Here is a 21,527-nt window from a genome sequence, read left to right as displayed (position 1 = left end):
GTCCCACTCTGATACCAATGTGTTGAGTCCATTCTCCTCCCCTCCCAGTGTCTGTCATCTATTTCTCTCTCTCTCTCCCTCTCTCTCTCTCTCTCTCTCTCTCTCTCTCTCTCTCTCTCTGTCTCTCTCCCTATCCCCCCCCACTCTATCCAATTCCATGTCTCAATATAAAACTTCTCCCATACAAAAAAATCAGGAAAAATGTGAAAACTCTGCCTTTGTTTTTGAGAAGACAGGAGAATAAAATAATATATATATTTGTACATATTAAATATGCTAAGTTTACAGACTCCAGTAAAGAAAATCATTACTAAAAAGATTTATAGTCTAGCAATTTTAATTTAGAAAAAGGAAACTATGCAGTCAGGGAAGAGGGGTAGCTATGGTCTCCTTAGGTGTGTGCCACTGGGTTGAGTGCCTCCAATTCCAATCTGTCATCCTTTGAAAAGAGCTAGTTCTAGAAAGTACCACCCTTAATGTTCAGTTTTGGCTGCACAATGTCTAGTTAAAACTAAAGCCACTAATGACTTGGCAAGAGAAAGTAGCTGGTGTTACAAAGCCCTGAAGATTTTGATAGTTTCCTTTCTCATCTCTAAGCTTGTGGATTTGCATCTATTTCTAGTCACTTAACTTTGTAAATTCTTTTTATTTTGTTTTATGGAAAATTCTTTTTCTATCCCTACTAATTCAAAATATAATTAGTATTTAATTACTCCATGTAATTTCATTAAATATATCTTGCATAAAAAATATTTGGAAATAGATTGCAGACTTCCACATGACGTAGTGGGGATATGCAAGATCTAAAGCAGTGGTTCCAAACCTTGCTGAAGCTGAGACCCTTTAACACAGTTCCTCATGCTGCAGTGATGACCAAGCATAAACTTATTTTTATTGCTCCTGCATAACTGTAATTTTGCCACTGTTATGAATCATAAAGTACATATCTATGTTTCCTGATAGTTTCAGGTGAAAGGGTTGGTGACCACACACAGGTTGAGAAACAATGATCTAAAGGAAAATGATCTATGATTCCAATCCTATTTCCATTGAGTCCATATTTCACTGGCAGAAAAGATTAGGGGAGCGTGTTCACTGAGTTCCTAGTTTGAATCAAACATCTACAATGCATCTATGGGGTTGGCCAAAGCAAGTATCTTAGTAAACTATTCAGAACGTTATGTTTAATGTCTTTATCTGTTCTTGTTTATACATCATGCATAATAATATCATGTGCAAGAAATATTGAATGGTTTATTTTAAAATTTTTCTAGTTATCTAGCTGCATGTTAAAATTGTTTATCTTACTTCCCCTTCTCATTTTCAAACACGTAACTATTTTTCTCATATTACTTTCATGCACCAGGCCCTTCTTGGGATTTAAATGTCAAAGCAGAGCTATATGACACACCAGAAGCAAACATACTGTTTTTCTGTCCTAACACAAGCAATGCCTCGAAGGAGACTAGGGCTGAGGCTCGGTCGTAAAACTGTCAACTCAGAAAAAGAAAACCCAAAAAACTGTCAATTCAGCTTCTCCCACCTCTTGAGAGATTGTCTACCATGACACCTCTTCACTCTAAATAATAAAAAAAAAAAAATGACACCTATGTTAGCTCTCTATTTGTACTTAAACATGATATTACTTTGGAATCACAGCAGAGTAGCAACTAGCATGAGCAAGGGCTTGCCTAGACCAGTGTTTTTCAACTTAAGACTTACAACTCCTTTGAGGGTTGAATAACTTTTTCACTGGTGTCACCTAAGACCATTGGAAAACACCAATATTTATATTATGATTAATAACAGTAGTAAAGTTATAGTTATTAAATAGCAAAGAAAATAATAGTATAGTTACAGATCACTACAACATAAGAAACTATATCAAAGGGTCATGGAATTAGAAAGCTTGAGAACTGCTGGCCTAGACATAAGAACTATTTAGGTCACTGAACTGGTATCTTCGTGTCAAAAAAAAAAAATCATGGCTTAAATGATCAAGTGTGAAACACCCTGACCCCATGTAACCACAGGATTTTCCATCTGTGCCACAGATCCCAAAAGAACAAGAGACTTATCATTTATGAATAAATGCCTAGGTCATAAGCTTGAGCTTGTTCCTACTAGCTCATAATGCAATTATTTTATTTAATTTAGTTTAAATCTGCCATAAAGCTAGGTACCTCTCCTCAGTTTTGTGTGACCAGCTTTCTCAGAGTTTAGGGTGAATCTTTTCCAGTGCCTAACTCTATCCCAGAGTTTCTTTCTCCCTATGAGAATTCTCACCTTCTAATTCTTGCCTCAGTTAATAGGCTATCATCATTTTATTCACAGGCGATGCTTCCATACACTACACAAGAGATTCTCTCTATACATGATCCTTTTGGTGCATAAACTCAGCCCTCACCTCAAAGTGGGAGAGTTTATTTTGGAGCCAAACATGTATGGCCAGGCCCAAGAACGCAGGTTTATATTACTTCAAATGTCTTGTCTTAACATGGTAATAATTGAAGATTTTATAGTGACAGAACAAGGAAGTCATAAATCAAGGTACTTTTCAAATATTACTAGAAATATTAGTTAGGTAGCTCAGAGCAAAGCAGTGGACACTTTGTTCTAGGCCCCAGATACTATTTGACTGACTTCTTAGTTGTTTGGATTGTTAGAAACTAGAAAGTTGTTCAAACCCTAAGGAAGTTACTAATGGTCACCTACAGATAACGGTGGTAAATGGCCATCACAAGGTCTAAAGACACAACAAGATAATTTAGCTGCAAACTTGTAACATTTCAACCTCTCCACACTAATGGAATTCTAAAGCAGTTCACAGGCCTTACAGAAAATGAAAGTTCAGTAGAAGCTGTGGTATTCTTTCTGGGAGCTTCATTTATACTTCCTAAACAAAAGGCCTTGGTAGAGAGCCTGGGATTGGCATAGCAGGAAAAAAGATGTCATAGGGAGCACTGCACATCAAATACAGAAATAATTCTTATGGAATAGAAGAAACAGAGCTTCTTAGAAACCTTTCTCCAGAACTTAAAGTATCTTAGCATTTGTAGTATACAAAAATCAACAAGATACAAACAAGATAAGGAGAGACCAAGGGTGTAGCCAACTAGATAGAAATATGTACAAAGTCTCCCTGTCCATACACTTATTTTAAGAAAGGAGAAAAGCCATCCCTGTTGGGTCCTGGGAAGGAGGAGAACATTTGAAATGTAAATAAATAAAATAAACAATTTTAAAAAATAAAGAAAGGAGAAAGCATTATAGTCATCCTCCCTATAGACTTAAAATATCATGTGGTGGCAAGAGGGATCATCTAGTTTAGCACATGGAAGAAATCCACAGCATGGGACATTGGTCCCCACAAATACACATTAAAGGCTACATGCAGGGAAGGAGCTAGTGGGAGAAAAGTTATAATGTACTGACATGGAAGAAGAGGTGCTATGGAGAAGAATATAAAAGGTCACAACTCTTTCCCCTAACCTTGTGCCATCTAACCTCTTTCCCAGATCGTTGGCCCACTGCCTTGCTTAGAAGTGTAAATTGAACCTCCTGAAAAGAAGCTGTTTCTGCAGAGGCTGACTGACCAATTAGAATTTCAGATCTCTGGTAAGATTGGAATGTTGCAGGTTCAAGGGCTAATTACTTATCTTGGGGTAACTTTAGCCCCACACACAGCCATTCCTTTCCTAGTTATTCCTCGCCCACTTCTATATGAGAACTAATATTCTGTAACTAGTAAATACAAACCTTCAGAATCTATTGACTTAGCAGACTCACTGCCTTCACCAACCCCAAAGCTAAGACAGCAGCCATCAGATAGCATTTTAGTCCTATAGGAAATCTTCCCACACCTTGCTGTGGCTGCTTCTTTGATGTGCCCACCAATACATTTTAAACTTGTCTTGACTTTACTCTGTTAAGCTATGCAACTTCATAAAACTGACTCTACATTGAAACATGGAATTTGGAATCAATCTTTGTTCCCAGGCCAGGATCATTCAAAATTGCTCCAGAATAAACTATTCCCTCATTCCTTTTAAGATGGGAGCCATTTTTGTTTTACATTATAGAATTGTAATCCCCTCCCCCCTTTTTAAAACTAAACTGCTTATTCATACTATCTGTGTTCTGGTCCTGGCTCACTGCCTTGCTTGAGAACAGAACTTGGAAACCCCACTCTAATATTTGCCTGTGTAATGTGAATGGAGGTAGGTGGAAGAGTAGGGCTTTCTTCACTATTGTGTAGAGAAGGGCATAAATATAAAGATGGACTTTCTATGCCCATCCCAGCTCTGAATAAAAACACAGAGACTCATACATATTAATGAAAGCCTAGGACTTGTGCTAGGCTTGTTCCTAATTAGGTAGTAACTCAATTATCCTATTTATATTAATCTAAGTTCTGCCACTGGCTGGTTGCATCTCCTCAGTTTTATAAGTTCATCTTCTTCCAGAGGTTGGTAGCAAATCTCTCTTGATACCCTCTTTCCCCTGAAAGTATCTGAAAGTCCTACTTAACTATTCTGCCTCTTGCTATATGCCATAGGCTTTTCATTTTAATCAATCAGAAGGTACCTTAGACAGGAAAGGAAGGACAAAGACATCTTCACACAGTGTACAAAACCATTATCCCTATAGACAGGTGTTTGTCCCTATTAATGTTTGGATATTGTATAGATCGATTTTACTTCAAGTCTTTTTAATCTACTCTGTTAGATCATCTTTGGTCAAATGAGTGGGATCTGGTTTGTATCTCTGACTCTCTGTGGAGACATGGTTTTATGAATTGCCAAGACGATTCTAAGTTCCCTATCTAGCAGGAGGCTTTCTGGCAAGGAACAAAGATACAATTGTCCTCTCAGTCTAAGTCGACCTGTCAATCACCTACACAAGAAAACATCCCCAGGAAGCTGTCTATTTCAGAGATGGTAGAAATAGTACCTGGTCTACTTAAACATGTAGGTCTCCTCTGTGAGAAAAATAAAACAGATAAGCAGAGGAAATAAGGAATAAAAACTCAGTTTGACCTTGACCAGTTTCCCTTAATCTGAGAGCTAGCACCCCGACACTATCAGAGAGTACTCAGCACAAAACAGAGCAGTCTGACAGCCATTTTTATAGCTGAAAGTAGGAAGGTAGAAGGGCGTAGCTTCCGACTCCCAGAAACCCCTGCTGGATAAACTACTTTTTTTAAACTACTGAGTATAAGATAAATCAAATTGTCTGATTTTGCAAGCACTGGACTCCTGGGCATGTGGTGGGTGTTAGCTGTTTTCTGGGAATTCCGTGCACAGCAGATTTCCTGCAACCTTGGGCTTGTTTTAGGTTTCCAGCTTTCAGGGAAGTTTTCTGTATACGCTGGTGCCTCTCAGGCCACTCCCTGCTCTCACCTCCTGAGTATAACACTCTGCAACAAACCTTATGTATCAAGAGTGCTCCATTTTGTTGGTTTCTCTGAATTCATTCAGTGGATGGAGGATGGCAGGCAAGGTCAAAGCAAGATCCACGTAAAAGTTGACATACCCAAATTGAGCACTCTGTGAATGAGAAAAATCAAAGCTCGGTGGTGTTAAGAGTCCACTGCTAATTTTTGTTTTAAGCTGGTGCTCCGGTCTTAGGACCCTGTGGGACTTGTCTTTGGGTATTTTCTGAAGGCTGCTTCCAAAATGAATTCAAGTTTCACTTGGAAAATTGCTAGTTGGCTTAAATTCAGCCAGAATTTGTTCTGCCCTATCTGGTTTGGTAGCTTTGGATTTAGACAAGTTCAAAGTCATCTTATCCTCAGGATTAAAGGGGTACAACGTTTCAGACAGGTCAAAACTTACCAGAGAGACTGTCTCCCTGGACACTGTTGTATATATACTGTGCTAAGTGAAAGTAAGAGATAGGTCCTCGGATGTGGACTGGCTGAATAATGAAGAAAGTAGCCAATAGAGGATGAAATGTTTTCCATTGTAAAAGACGTGTTTCCACAGATGGACACTGACCTAATTGAGGACATTCATATATCTTAGAAAGAAGGGCACAGCTCAGCCTATGGATTTGTGGCCTTAGGCCAGCCTGAGGCAGCTGCTACTGAAGAGAAATGAGATTGCTGAGGCAGGGCAGAAGCCTGACAGCTGTAATCAATATGTTATCCTTTCCATGTATACCCTATAACCAAGCTCAGCTTGAAAGTGTTCCCCAAGAGACACAGAAGATATCACATGTACATAATGGACTTGGAATAAAGCAAGTATATGGCTTGTATCTCTAGAGTCACTAACTAGCCAGGTTTATTCAGAACTAGTGCTTTCTCCAGATGTTGCACTCTGAGTGTTAAAAACAAGACTGTCTTGGGGAAAATAGGACAGTCATCAAGACTGGGCATCAACAGAGATCCTGGAATCTAAACAGACAAATAGCCATGTCACAATCCCAAACCCAGAAGGATCAGTTAGCACAGCCATGGGCATTGGGAACAGAATAGATTAGGTAGGCTACAGAGCCTTGGAGTGTCTGGAAAGAATAGTCGTTTAGAATTCTATAAGAGATGATAGAGTCTGGATAGAAAGTTAGGGAAATGTCAGGTACTGAGAAAAAAGAAGTCCATTTCTGGAATCTGGTTGATGCTTCTTACAGACAGAGAGGCAGTAATCCAAGCACAATTAATAACTTTTCAGGGCATTCTCCATCCCCACCAGTTTTTTCAGCAACCTCACCAGAAACATCATATACAAGGAAAAGACATACTCTACACTCCCATTAAAATGAGAGTTGTCTCTTCATATTATAATGCCACCCAAGGTATCTCCAGAACCACCATACTTATCTCCCTTTTCAAAAGAGAGGAAAGGAAAAGATTTTGGCAGTCCTTTAAAATGTAACTTGACAGTCATCAAAGTAGTAGATGTGGTTGATGTTAGACTACTGTGAGTTTCCCAGGAGGAACCAATATCTACACTGTGTGTGTGTGTGTGTGTGGGGGGGTGTCTTGCTCTTTTTTTTGAGCACTTCTCTGTTTCTTAAGCCTTGTGCATAAACCTATATTAAAGTATCATATATATATATATGTGTGTGTGTGTGTGTGTGTGTGTGTGTGTGTATGTGTGTATGTGTGTTTTTGTGTGTGTGCATCATCATAAAATTATTAGCCTTGAAGCTATTTTCTGCATCGAAGGCATCAATTAAGTTTGATTAAGGTCCAATGCAAGTCTGCAGGCTGCTGAGGATGGTACTGTGGAGGCAATGTCTCTGTCCCATCTCTAACGACACTATTATTACTAGGAGGAAGCTCTCCCCATGCTAGTCTTGACACAAGAGCCATACTGAGAAGTCTGGGAAGACTAAAGTGGGGGCAGTAGCCTGAAAGGGGACTGGGTATATAGTTAACAAAGGAAATAATTATGGAACCAGAAGGTATCTGTTCAAGGGTTAATCTACTGGAAATTAGATTAATTTATTCTAATAGAGAATGTTACATAGTGTCGTTATCCAAGATAGTGCATTAAAATTACTGTGTTGCTTTGTGCGGAAACAAAGCCAAGGTCTCAGGGAAGCACTCTATCACTGAGCCACACCAGTATCCTGTGCCATAGATGACACATACACTTTTGAAGAAGAACAACATTTCTTTCTAAACTGTGTTCATTAACTTTCTAAGAAATCCAACTAACTTTTGAGATTAGATCCCAGCACCCATTTACTAAGCTTGTCACCCTGTGCACAACTTGAGAAGGGCAGAAACAGGAGGGTTGCTGAGGTTTGCTGGCTTCCAGCCTAGCCAAAAACCTCTAAGACCTAGATTCAGAGGCAGATTCTGCTCCAAAGAAATAGATGGAGATAGAGGAGGATGCATGAAACCTTCTTCTGGATTTTGCATATGTATTTTGGCTCATATGTTTGCATATGCTTATACAGACATAAATAATTTTTAAGCTCAAACGCTTATTCTTATATTTCAAGGGGGAAAATTCTAATTGGGGAGATGTTCTTGAAAAGAAAGCACCAAACCAAAAAAGAAAATAAATGCTGGATATGTGATTATATACTTCTATCCAAAAATATAATGAAGACTTAATTGCTAACTCTGGAATAGGATCCAATCTATTTTACAATATCCCAGGAGACTAATTTCGCAAGCTTTGGTTAATTTGGGGCATTCATTTCTATGGTTCCACTCTCTGTTTGGTCCAGGATATTTACTGGTTTTGTTTTCTTATTTATGTGAGGGAAGTGGACTAAAAAGAACAAACACCATTCTACTGCTGTATTACTTTTAGTACTTTATATAGTCCTGTTAAAAGACAGCTATTAGTTGAAGTAAAATAAGTTTGCTTTGGCCTTTAAATGGCCTTTTAGTCCCCAGGTTCCAGCCTCTGAGAGTCATCAATGGGAAGCCACTTAACAGAACCTCAAATGAAAGTGTCCTGTTTCCTTCTGCTATTTCCAAACTTGGGAGTTTGTTTCCCCAAACTCTAGGAAAAGAATTATTCAGGGCTGATTTTATAAGTACAGAATGGAAAAGAGACAGACAGTGTTGTGCTCTGATCAGAAATGTCCCTGCTATAGTCTCATGTATTTGAATACTTGGTCCCCAGCTGTGGCATTGTTTACAAAAGCTGTAGAACCTTTAGTAAAGTTATGGGGTTTTGTTGAAGGAAGTTTGTCACTGGGGTGCCATTCTGGGTTCTATAGAGAGGCCCTAGTTCCTGTTTTCCCTCTCCACTGTCCATGTGAAGGTGAAATGCAATCAGCTGGCCTCCATGCTCTTATTACCATGTCTACCCTGGGCATGACAAACTGGTGCCCCTCTGGAATAACTGGCCAGAACAAGAGCAAGAGCAACCTTTCTCTTCAAAGCTGCTTTGTTTGTTTGTTTTTGTCCTGTTTTGTTTTTGTTGTTTTTGTTTTTTGTTTTTTAAATCGGGGTATTCTATCATAGCAACAGAAAAGCAATGAACAACACAGAACTTTTGAGCACCTAGAAAAATCAAACTTGATTTATACTGCTATAAGTAAACATGGACTGAGGTGGTTTTGCTTGCTTGCTTGCTTGCTTGCTTGCTTGCTTGCTTTCACAGAAACATGATGGAGGTACTTTGACCCAAGGCTTTTTGCCATTCAGCTTGAAGCATCACTGGAGGTTTTAAACAAGGATGGCAGAGTGGTGAAAGGGAGAAGAACACATCTGCATTAGGAAAACAAAGGATATAACTGTTTACTTCTGCTTATCTCCTGGTAACTAGAAAGTATCCTTTCTCTGCTCCTGCTGGTGATTAAATAAAATACATCCCCTGGCAGCTGAGCTGAAGGCAGGCTGGAGGCTCAGGATACAAACCACAACCTGCAATCTGGACCACACTTATGGAGCAGATTCATCTTGCTAAGCCTAGTGTGCTCATCAGCTGCTCTGATCAACTATTTTAACACCAGCTTCTTTCTATCAGTTCTGTCCACAGAAAACAGTAACTCCACATGGATTCACAAGTTTGAAGAGAACTGTATACTATAGCAGCAACTTTCCTAGTTGCTAGTGATGGCCAATGTCATTCAGGACATTTTAGGGCTTACTCTAGTTTCTACCTGTGTTTGGAGAGTTCTCTGATGCCTACCCTGCTGCTTTCCCAGTTTGAGATGTTTCCTGGTCCCCTCATGCTTCTTAATGGAGAGACACAATGAGTGAATTCACTTTGGCTATTTCTGGATGTGCTTGTGTTTAGGTTATTATAAGGTTTTGGAAAGAAAGTGGCTGCAAATCAGAGCTAGTCAGTCAGCTAGAGATGTTTATTATCAGAAGCCAACAGTACAAAGGCACTAGGGTGGATAAAACGTGTTAATGATGCAATAAAGAACAATGGTTATCTGTTGTACAGTTTCCATCATCTGAGATTAGTTCAGTAACCAAAGGTGTGAGCAAAGTCCTGTTCCTTGTGGGAAGGCTAGGCTGATTTTATGACAGACTTCAAAATAATCTCTGGGGACTTAGCATGAGATTTGTGTTTCAATAGAGAAGAGGTAGTTATAAGTAAACAGTTTTAATCAGGGAGTAGTTCTGCATATTACTCACTCCTTACTGTCAGTGCTACAGCATCTAACAAATCTGTCCTCCTTGCCCTGTTTTCTTCTGTTCACTTAACATAGAATCTTCTAACTTATGGTATTATTAATTGGCTCTCAGATTATAATGAAGTTGAGGTTTTCCTAAGAATACTATGCTGGGCAAAGGACAAGGCTAGGGCCCATATGCCCAACCAAGAGGGAGCTATATCTCCTGGAAAGAGATTCTACACTCTTCTGAGAACTGGCCGGAGAGGTATATTATTTACTTTTAACCTGTAGTTTACTATCTATCTTTGTTCTCTTCTGTTAGAATGTGAGTTTCACATATGTATGGGCTTTCATTTTGTTCATTGATTTATTTTGGTGCAGAGAACAGATCTGGGCATTCCATGTAGTCAGAAAGCATGCATTAAGTGTATGGGCCTACAGTCTGGCCAAATGAATATTTCCATGATTCAGTGCTCTTTTCAGAAAATATAGACCAAGAAACATGCAAATGTACACACAAAGAAAGAAAATTCAGTAGGCTTTTCTGGAACACACAATCATCCTTCCCATCCCTGGCTTCTCATAATATCGTTACAGCAGCTGCTAACACACTCAGAGAGTTTATAAATCCAGCAGGACTACTACGACAGCTCTTCTAATTTCTTACTCTGTGTTCTCATTTTTACCCTCATCCCCTTTAAAAATAACTCTAATAAGTCTGGCTGGAGTTTGAAAGGGGAAGCATGAGTCAGGATTTACTTCCTTAGGGAGAATTTGGGCAAATGGATGATAAATTGGTGTATATGGGGAAGCTGTAGAACATTTACTAGCAAGCAGATGTTACAGAGACGTGTTTTCACATTGCAGCTGTAGAAGTAGAGGCTAAGACTCTTCATTCTCTCATCTGGAAAGGCAAAGCGCTAGGGTCATGTTGTCAACAGCTCTTCAATGAATTTGAATGAAATGAACATGATCTATATAACACATAAGATACACATGGGACACTCTAGTTTAGGATTTTTAAATGGGAACATTTTACGTCAATAAAGGAGTTGATCTAACCAATTGACATCAGATGTGCAGACTTTTTTTGCCCTTAAAAATGATACGAAACAGAAAATGGTTTTCATGATGTGAAGTGGATTAGGTTGACTGAGGTAGAAGACCCACATGTGGGCAATGGTATTCCATGACCTGGTCTCTAAGACTAAATTCAGCAGAGAAGGAACACTGGGTACCAGCATTCTCCTCTCTGTTTCCTGACACATGACCAACACCTCCTGGTGCTAGACCTCACCTTTACAGTGGGCTTTATCTTGTGAATTGTTAGTTGAAACAAACACTTCCTTTCTTACATTGACTGCAACAGGCATTTTATTATAGCAACAAGCCAACCAACTAATACAGTTGTCATTCCAAGTGATTATTTTGACTATTTCAGAAAACAAGGAATATGGACAGAGATTGGCTCAGTCCAGCACAAAGCTACCAAATGCGGAAATGTACATTCTCAGAATCTTCTCCACACTTTTTCTTGCCATGATCATGATCATGGGTACTCTTTATTTTTTACTCAAATCTCATTTACACTTTTGGGACAACAACACACTTCCATCTTCTTTACAAAAATTGCATAAAAAGTTCAACAGCATCTGTCCTTCCTCTGCAAGAAACATTTTAAACAGGACATCTTTGGATGTGATGTTTGAAATGAAAGAGCAATACTTCTCATATACAAAGCTGAGTATTGGCAGTTCACTGAAGGTATTGTCTCAGTAAAGCCACTGACACTGAAGTTACTGTCTCAATAAAGCCACAGACATAGAAAGAGAACCAGGTATTAATGTTTTCAATATTTATGTAACTAGAAGAAATGTAATATGATTTTGTAAAAAAACATGTAGATGTCAAGCCATCTAATGTCAGAAAAAAAGTCTCTGAATTATTCATCTTTTGGTTTCTCTGGTTATTACTACCATGTACCTTAAACAGAAATAATGGTTAATATATTATGACTGTCTCCCAAGTTAGGGAAATATTTCTGCCAAAATTGTTTGCTGTTCTGTTTATACATGAACACTGTAGTAGCAACACTCTCACAGGCGTAACATAAACAGCTGTTCCTCTTTCTTTTGTTGTAAACATATCCAGACTTTAAAAAGTTATATTCTATAGCCAACATAAGCCACAACCACTATGAATGGTAAGGTCCCATTTGCCTGACTTCCAACTAAAGATGATAGAAAATTGAATTTGCTTCATTTTTTAACATTTTTGGTATTTGTGGGATACATTAGCTGTCTTAAATGGCTCCCTGAGGATTCTCACTAAATGCTTAGAAACTTTGAAGTCTGCATGAAGGGAGGTCAAACTGAGGCATAAGCATTGCCTTCTTTTGTCTATTTATTTTTATGTGTTTGTGACTGTGTACATATGTATATATGTCACAAGAGGACATTTGATTCCCTGGAGCTAAAGCTATAGACATTATGAGTTAACTGAAATGTGTACTGGGAACTGAACTCAGGTCCTCTGGAAGAACAGGAAGGACTCCTAACTGCTGAGCAGTTTCTCTCAGCCTGTCTTATTTCTAAAACTAAAGGCAGTTTTCATGAACTTATAAAATATGAAATTAATCAAGTTAGTTTTCAGTGTAAGATAAACCATTCTCAAAAGATCTGAAACTGGCTGAGAAAGCTGAGTCAATTCACTAGTTTAGCATTAACTTGTAATTACATGGTGTTTTCAAGACAAAGTATCTCAACGGGAAATGTCTTGAGCTCTAATGCAAAGCAAACTTTAGAAGTGGAGTATTGCCGGGGGCGGTGGTGGCGCACGCCTTTAATCCCAGCACTTGGGAGGCAGAGGCAGGTGGATTTCTGAGTTCGAGGCCAGCCTGGTCTACAGAGTGAGTTCCAGGACAGCCAGGGCTACACAGAGAAACCTTGTCTCGAAAAACCAAAAAAAAAAAAAAAAAAAAAAAGAAGTGGAGTATTTAGGATTTAGGAAATTGTATGTGATACTAACCATATGTCTTAGAAGCATTTTGCTTTTTTAGTCTATGCGAATTCACATGCAAAAGAAGGCATGAGAGTAGGAGAGGGACTTGCAAAGAAGAAGAGTATTAGTGGGGCAGGAAGTGGGAAAAGAGAGGGAGTGGGGAGGAAAACAACTAAATGTTATATAAATGTTTGAAGCTGTCAAACATGAAAAGAAAGTTTCTTCCTATATTTTCAAAACTCAATAAACATTAATTTATTATATATATTTCTGAATATATATATATATGTATATATTACAAGAAGAATTTTTTCTAAGTAGCCTATGTCAGTCTACTCTCATTTAGCATGAGTGTCTTATGATTACATCTGGTAAAAAAAAAAAATTGGTCTTCAGAAGGGACAAAGAACTGAAACTGAGAAAAGAAGAAAATCTTCTGCTTGGAAACATGGCAGAAAAGGTAACACTGACAGCTGAGGTTCCTACCATTGTCAAGTTGCTGTTTGCAGTACTGACTGCATAATGCCATGCTATACATATACACAGAGGCATATATATTCTGTGATACACATATATACAGATATGTTCATATACATGCACATACACACAGACACATGTACCAAGCACATTATGTATATGTAAATATATACAAAAATAGTACACACACACACACACATATACATACATAAATGTTGTCTTTGATGATATCACAAATATGTAAGCATTCCAAACTGCAACCATTCATGAGCCCAGTTTTTGTATTTATGTTTATCTTTTTTTGTTTATGTCTTTCCTTATTTCCAACAAGAATATGAATATGTGAGGTCTATAACACTTAGTGTAAGATGAACAAATGGCTTACCTGTCTATGATGGCACACATGTCAATGGTGACATTTGCAAAGCTTCCTGGCTTCCTCTGTGCCACTTCATATAAATTTACAAGCTGGTCGTCTACCTGGATGAGCTGCATGCATCCTTGGAATGATGGCTGAAGGGCAAAGTGACTGGCATTGTTCATGTGGTTCAGAAATCCTGCAAAACAGAAAGAACAAAAAGGTCACAATGGGAATTCAACATGCTTTATTAAAGGCCTCTCGGGCATTTGACTGGGCACAGGCATCTGACTAATAATGGTGTTTCTTTGATTTTTGCTAATGTAGTAGAGGAGTGCTTGAGAATGGGAGATAATTTTAGGTGAGAATTAGGTTTGGGGGAAGGAGTTGAATGGCCCTATATGTTCATGTATTTGAGTGCTTATTTCCAAAGTTGGTGGAAGTATTTGGGAAGGATTAGAATATGTCTCCTTGTTGGAGTAAGTATGGCCCTGAATGTTCCTCAATCCAAATTTGCCTTTTGGCAAATTTAAACTGTATTCATTAGTCTTAAATTATTTACTAATTTATTCTTTCTAATACTATATGATTGGCAAAGACAGTCAATAAATAAAAATGCCATTAAATGAATAAAAGTGAATATTGAAAAAAAACAGAAGCTGGTTATTAAGTAATTATTTAAAACGAGGATATTTGATTAGTTTTAGTAAGAGTTTACTACAATAAAAAGCTGTTCTCTCACTTCCTTAACAAGTATCAATATATAAATTCTAAAAACCATCATTTAAATTTTCTTTAATGTTTCATTTCAGAGGTATACATCAATTTTTCTTGTCATCGACTTAGTCCCTTTAAACAAATGCTGATTTTTCAATAAGTTGTCTACCAAGAATAATTGTATACATACAATGTGATTTCTACTTGTTGAATCATGATAAAATTGAGTAGATCTTAATGTCTAAACTTAGCAGACAGAAAACACACAGCTGTAACTTTTGTGACTGCTCTTACCAAGGCTATCATTGGGTTCAGCTTTTGTGACTACTTAGGAATCTACACATCTACATGAACTTGGATCAATTTTAAAATGAGTAGCTGTCTTTATGAGAGTGAGAACTCTTGTGAGGCAAAACAGCTGCATAAACGCTCATGGCTTCCAACTGGGTGTGATTAAGTTCCCAAAACAAGACCTCAGCATCCACTCACAACATTGTTCTGATTGGTCTTGATACATTTGGAGCCTGAAATTCTCAACTCTTTTCATGCTCCTACGTGAAATATATTCTAGTGGAAGATAATTATAGGAATAGTCACTACACAATCACTGACACATAATCCTTATTCTAGTATTATACTTAATACTTTTAAGAAAGATTCTATTGGCTCTTGTATATAAGCATTCACATGCTTCTGTAGCATCTTTGGACCCCGAGTTTGGATGATAGATTTTATAGACAACAGAACTCAAGTGGTGTAAATATGTGACTTTCATGGCCCATTTCACACCTGATATGCGAAATTCCTCATTTTGGCCATGAGGCAGTGTTATGGGGAGGCCTATGAGAGATAATAGAAGATTTCCATGTCTGCAAATACGTTGTGTGACATTGATAGGGGTAGGGTGAAGACTGACTTATTGGTACATAACAATAAGATGAATAAATAACCTCTTGCTGGAAACAAATTACAATAAAACCTTCACAGAGAAGTGTAAGTTAGCATAAAGAGTAGTCAAAGAATTGTTGGTTGGAAGCTCGATGTGTCTTGGTGAGGCAGTTGGTAACAATATAAAGGATAGAAATAGAAATGGCTCTGGATCCTTAATACACTGTAGGGCAAAGTTTATCAGCATTGCTTTCTGTCATAGTCAGGACTACCAGATGAAACATGATGATCAAAGTAATTTGGAGAGAAAAGAGCTTAATTGGCGTACACTATGAAATTATTGTCCATCATCTAAGAAAGGAAGGCAGGCCAGGAACTCAAACAGGGCAGGAAGCTAGAAGCAGAAGCTGATGCAAAGACCATGGAAGAGTGCTGCTTATTGGCTTGCTCCACCTGACTTGCTCAGTCTGCTTTGTTATAGAACCTAGAACCATCAACTCAGTGATTGTACCACCCACAATGGCCTTGGTCCTCCCTCATCAATCACTGATTAAGAAAATGCTCTATAGGCTTGCCTACAAGCCCTATCTAATGGAAACATTTTCTCAATTGAAGTTCCTTTCTTTCAGAGTTTAGCTTGTGTCAAGTTGACACAAGATTATGCGATACAGTGTCTATGGTAACACAAAAATGAAAGGAAATACTTAATAAGCTAGTCAAGGGTATCCCAGGATATTACCAAAAGTGTTATCTACTAACCCAATTCAATCTGTCTGTCAAATTGATTAGTGTGAGCAGAACATTGCTGTGTCTGGGAGGATTTTTCCAGAGAGAGAGGAAGACTCAATGTGAATGTGGATAGTACTCTCTCACAGACTGAGGAGAGGACCAGATAGAAGAGGAAGGCAAGGTGGCATTAGCAGAATTTCAAGTGAGTTGCCAGGCCACCAGGGACAGAAGCCTGTGAAGCATTGAGCGAAATATGGCCTTTTTCCTTCAAGTTGTTCAGTTTAGGTCTTTATCCTAGTGGTGAAAATTGACTAACACAAACTAAAATCAACTCTTAGCTATAAAGAAGCCAGGGCTCGATGCATCTCACAGCAAAATTCGTCTTCATTCCATTTTACTAAGACAGTGAGCAATGCAAGAATGAAGAAATTGCTTCTAAAACAATGATCACATACCAAGAAATGTCATCTAGTGAAGACAAGGAAATATGATGGTGAAATCTTTGCCAAGGCCTCAGACAGATGTGAGGTAATGCTCTAGGAAACAATCCATGAAAGAAAAGACTCACTCTGCAGCTACCCCCATACACTTCCAGACCCCAAACAAGAGCGTTTCTAATGCTCTTAGAGGTATTTTGCTCAGTAGGTTAGGAGCTCATGGCTGCTTATCTCTATGAGAAAACAGATGGGCTTTCTATTAAATGACTATTTTGAAGCATTTATTATTTTTCACTTATGTCATTGCTTTTAAAAAGTACATTTTCAGTGTGTGTGTGTGTGTGTATGTGCGTGCATGTGCCTGTGTGTGTGCATGTGTATGTGTGTTATAACCACACCATGTTGTATATATTGAAGTCCAAGGACAATTTGTGAAATCAGTTCTTTCCTTCTACTATTTGTTTGTTTATTTATTTAATGATGTGAGTACACTGTAGTTCTCTTCTGACACAACAGAAAAGGGCATTAGATCACATTATAGATGATTGTGAGCCACTATTTAATTGCTGGGAATTGAACTCAGGATCTCTGGAAGAGCAGTCTGTGCTCTTAACCACTAAGCCATCTTTCCAGTCTCTCTTTCCTTCTATTATATGGATCCTGGGGACTAAGCTCAGGTTGTCAAGCTTAGCAGCAGACTCATTTATCCACAAAGACATCTTGCCGGAACTCTTTGTATTTTAGAAACATGGCCTTGAACTCCTTTTTTTTTCTTAGCTCCACTTCTCCTAAATGTGGTGATATGATATTCTTCATCAGAAAAAGATAAAAAACATTATCAGAGATCCTATTGATTTTATTTTAATGCCAACAACTTTGACTAGTATGCACTAAAGTAGTCAGAGAGCATAAATGCAAAAAAGTAAAAATAAAAATAAAAATAAACCTTTTAGACCATAATCTATGGTGGGAAAAATAAAAGAAATTGAAAACATGGACTACCTATTAAGAAGAAGAGAAAGAGGAAGAGAAGGAAATAACTCAGTGTGGCAGAACAAACAAATGAAGATCATAGAATTGTGGAAAGTCAATAGGTCTGGGAATTAACAAGTGCTCAACCTGATTTCTAAAACAATACAGACCAGTGATTTTGGTCTGGCTTGACTTAAGCAAGGCTCAAAAGCTTACACTCATATAATCTAATGAAACACAACTTTGGACTTCAGAAGAGAGGTACACTTTATGCATGGAAAAGAAACGAATAATCATGGAAGGAAGGATAAAACCTTAACTCCATCTTCAAGATGGCTATCAATTATCACATAATAGTTATATTATTGATTGCCCCTAGAACACTCTACTCCTACTCTGAACCAGCTCTAACCTGAGTAGAAACAAGAGAAGACTGTAGAATATTTACATATGGGTTATGATTACTGAACTGGATGGAAACATTCTTGAGTTCTATAAGCTAACAATGTGTTATAATGACCACATGGATGTTGATCATTCTCAGTCTTGAGCTAATCTGGGAAAGCACTTTCACACACACCCTGGATCCCTGTGCCTATACTATCACTGGTTGGTACTTTATTCTTAGGTTCAGATTTCTGATCTATGTTTAAGAGATAATAACATTTTATCTGACTTGAAGTCCATTCAGTTCATTCTTCACACTGACAAAGTCATTCAGTGTATGTTCAAGGCTTTGAAAATTAAATCTAGAAATACATCAGTGAAAAACATGCTGACATTTGTTCTGACATTACAATGCCAATGTAAACAGTTGCAAGTTATATTGTTAATCTGATTGAACATAATAGCGGAAAAAAAAAAAGACAGTAGGCACAAAGGTTGGAATTTAAATGGCTGAGGAACACTGCTTTTCTATTATATGTTTTAAAGTTAAAGGATGTTGGAGAGCTTAAAGAGAGGCTGGGAGAGTACTACAGCGAAAGCCTGGAAGAATGAATCAAATGTTTACCAATCACTGCCTATTCAAGCTTTTGGAGTAAAACATTCAAAAATATATTCAGCAGCAGCAGACCAAGAGCACTAGGAAGGGCATGAGGGGCTGTTTACAAGTAACATGGAGTTAAAAGGAGCAAGGAAGACACTACCTTGTGTGGTTGGGACAGTGGGTGTGGTATAGGTTAATTGCGCCAATATGTTAATATATGTTGGATAGTATGAGTCAGGTCTCAATAGTACAGACAGAGGTATAAATTCAGAACATGAGATATACTGCATGAACTCTGTGGGCTTCGGCAGGAATTTAATCCATGAGTGTGAATTTGTGGTTTTCTATATACATAGCGGATTTGGTCAAAACATAGTTGGTTCCTACCTTCTAGAGAGGAACAGTCTGAGAAGGAATGCATACTCCTACCTACCAGATGTGGTTCATCAAGACTAGGGTCCCATAGAGAAATGACAGCTGATGAGATTTGGGCAAGAAAAACATATAATGAGTCTAGAAAATTGTATGAAAACCTAGTGACATGGTAGGAATTAGAGAAAGAATTACAGAGCTGTTTCAGAATGACATGAAGCAGTTATTGCTGCCCAATTTCATGATTTGAGAATAAAATTTATATTTTATTAATCGATAAAAATGATGGGAAATATTAAGTAAAATCCAACTCTATACATACATGACTGTGTAATTAATCAATATGGAAAAGATCAGAGAGACCTCTCTTTACAGCCTGGTAACTCACTATGTAAGAGGGATATTGGAGTTTGATAGTCATCCTTTGACAATTCTCATATTAGTAATGAGTTAGGCGGTAGATGTCAGTAGAGGCTGCAAGAAAAGCTGGATCTGAGACCATAGACCACAAGGTCTCTTTAGAGCAGCCATTGAAGCTGAACATGTGGCTATACACCTTTAATCTCAATGCCATGACTGTGGAGACAGGCACATGTATCTGAGTTCAAGGACAGCCTGGTCAAGTTTGCAAGTTCTAAGTCAGCCAGAGTTACATAGTGAGATACTGGGTTTTAAAGGGTGTCATTGAAAAAGCAAGATTCATCAGTTTACAGGTGAGAAACCTGTAAGACTGATTTGTCACCAAACCATCAAAGACATTACTATACTGCTAGGATCAATGGACACTGTGGGTTATCTGACAGGATGCAAAATAGAGGAATAAACACAGACTTTGGTGTTTTTGCAAAAATATATTTGCATTTCTTTGTAATGTCAGACCAAAGAAAACAAGTTCTATCTACAGTGGATAACTTGAAATACTCAGGGATAATGAGCTCTGACAAGCAATCCAGAATCTAGTTTTGCTTTGCAGGGACCAGAAAAGTAGGAGGGTATAGAGAAGAAGGTGGTCTTGGCCTGGTCCTTTGTTATAAAGGACATTATTAGAGAACTGGAGAACCCGCATGTGGGCTTGTTATTCTGGTGGCCTTTGAGCTCTTCCTAATTTTTTTTTTATTTCAAGTTATTTTGGAAACGGAAACTAATACTAAATATTTGTGTCATCTGAGAACCTGTTTTAGATTAAATTTATTCCACATTAATCTATATTCATTTTCTTCGTAAAGCTACTGATAGATTTTAGCTCCTGTAAGTAAATCTAGTACTTCTTATAGACCTTGACATGCCATTCGATCAGCAGATGAATATTCCACATACCCTGTTTTCTCAACACAGATGACATCTGTTTTCAGACCAATTATTCTACAAGATAATTTTCTTATACTTATTAGCTGAATTGCTATTATTTTGTTTTCTTTTTTAAAATCAGGATCATGGTGATCCATCTGATTGCATGTCTCCTAATATTTTTAGGTTCTAATATTTCTTTGCATTTAAATTCGGTTAAAAGAGTTCAGAATTTAAGTTTTAATGGGAGTCAGAAATACTTGAAAGTAATTTTTATCAATGAATTTTAATGATGAAATAGAAAAAAATCACTTTTTTTTTCCAAGTCTAGTATGAATTGAAGTGGAAACTTAAGAGTTCTTTGAAAAGTGGGTTGGATGGTGTTTTGCTGGGGCAAACACATGAATGAATGTTTCGCTGAAGCAGACACAGGTGAAAGGATGTTTTGCTAAAGCAAGCACATGAAAGGACATATGAGGAAGAGTGATATCAGCTGAGACAGATGGATGTACTGAGGCAAGACACATGCTAAGCCAAGACCTGTGGAGGACATGTGATGTTTGGGGGATATAGACAGAGCATGATGGGGGTGAGCTTGCTTAGAGAGAGCTAGCTGTGCAACACTAGTTGGTCTCTTGATCTTGCTGATCTTCGATTCCCTGAGAGAGGCACAGTTTGAGAACTTTTGGTGTTCCTCCTGGTCCCTCCTTGAGTGAAGGCTCAGGTCTGGCTTTCTTTGTGCCACCACTGCTGATTGATGTGTGCTATCCCGACTCTACCAAACTCGACTGCTGGTATATCTGTGGAGTGTTTGATAGTGTATGAGTTGCCACTGCTGACCTGTGAACTGAACTGCAGATTTCCAGATAACACAGACAGGAGTTGCTCCAAGGAATCTTTCTAAATAGGTCCACTTCCCTCCCACCCCCTATTCCACGCCCCCATCCTTTCTTTCCCATACCTCTGGTGGGTGGTTGGCTACTAGGAAGGTTAAAGCATTTAAGAACCATCATTAAAAATAAGGATTGAAAAAATTAAAGTAACAATGAATTATTCATTTTTTATTATATTAATGTTTGCAGTCTCTTTATAGTTGAAATGTTTAATGTACAAATCCAAGAACTTTGTATCTATCAGGTTTCGTTCTTTGTAGGTTGATTAAATGCTGTGTACTTTTACTATAATTTAAATCTGAAAAACAGACAATTTATAAATGCCATCATCATGAGTTGTGAAAAATAAATACAAATGTATCCCTAAA

At 37.9% G+C, this 21,527-nt stretch overlaps 1 protein-coding gene across 1 annotated transcript in view; it reads right to left on the bottom strand.

Moving 5' to 3' along the window:
* The window catches only part of Cntnap2 (contactin associated protein like 2), a 1,581,993-nt gene that overhangs the window by 524,322 nt on the left and 1,036,144 nt on the right, over positions 1-21,527 (bottom strand). Inside the window, exon 10 of the mRNA XM_028776440.1 lies at positions 13,904-14,075. Within this exon, the coding sequence (XP_028632273.1) occupies positions 13,904-14,075 (172 nt within the window). The remainder of the gene's footprint in view (positions 1-13,903; positions 14,076-21,527) is intronic.

Source organism: Grammomys surdaster, unplaced genomic scaffold (genome assembly GCF_004785775.1).
Source record: "Grammomys surdaster isolate TR1022 unplaced genomic scaffold, NIH_TR_1.0 269, whole genome shotgun sequence".
Lineage (NCBI taxonomy): Eukaryota > Metazoa > Chordata > Mammalia > Rodentia > Muridae > Grammomys > Grammomys surdaster.
Note: the sequence above shows the minus strand (reverse complement) of the source record. Positions and strands in the feature narration are given on the sequence as shown.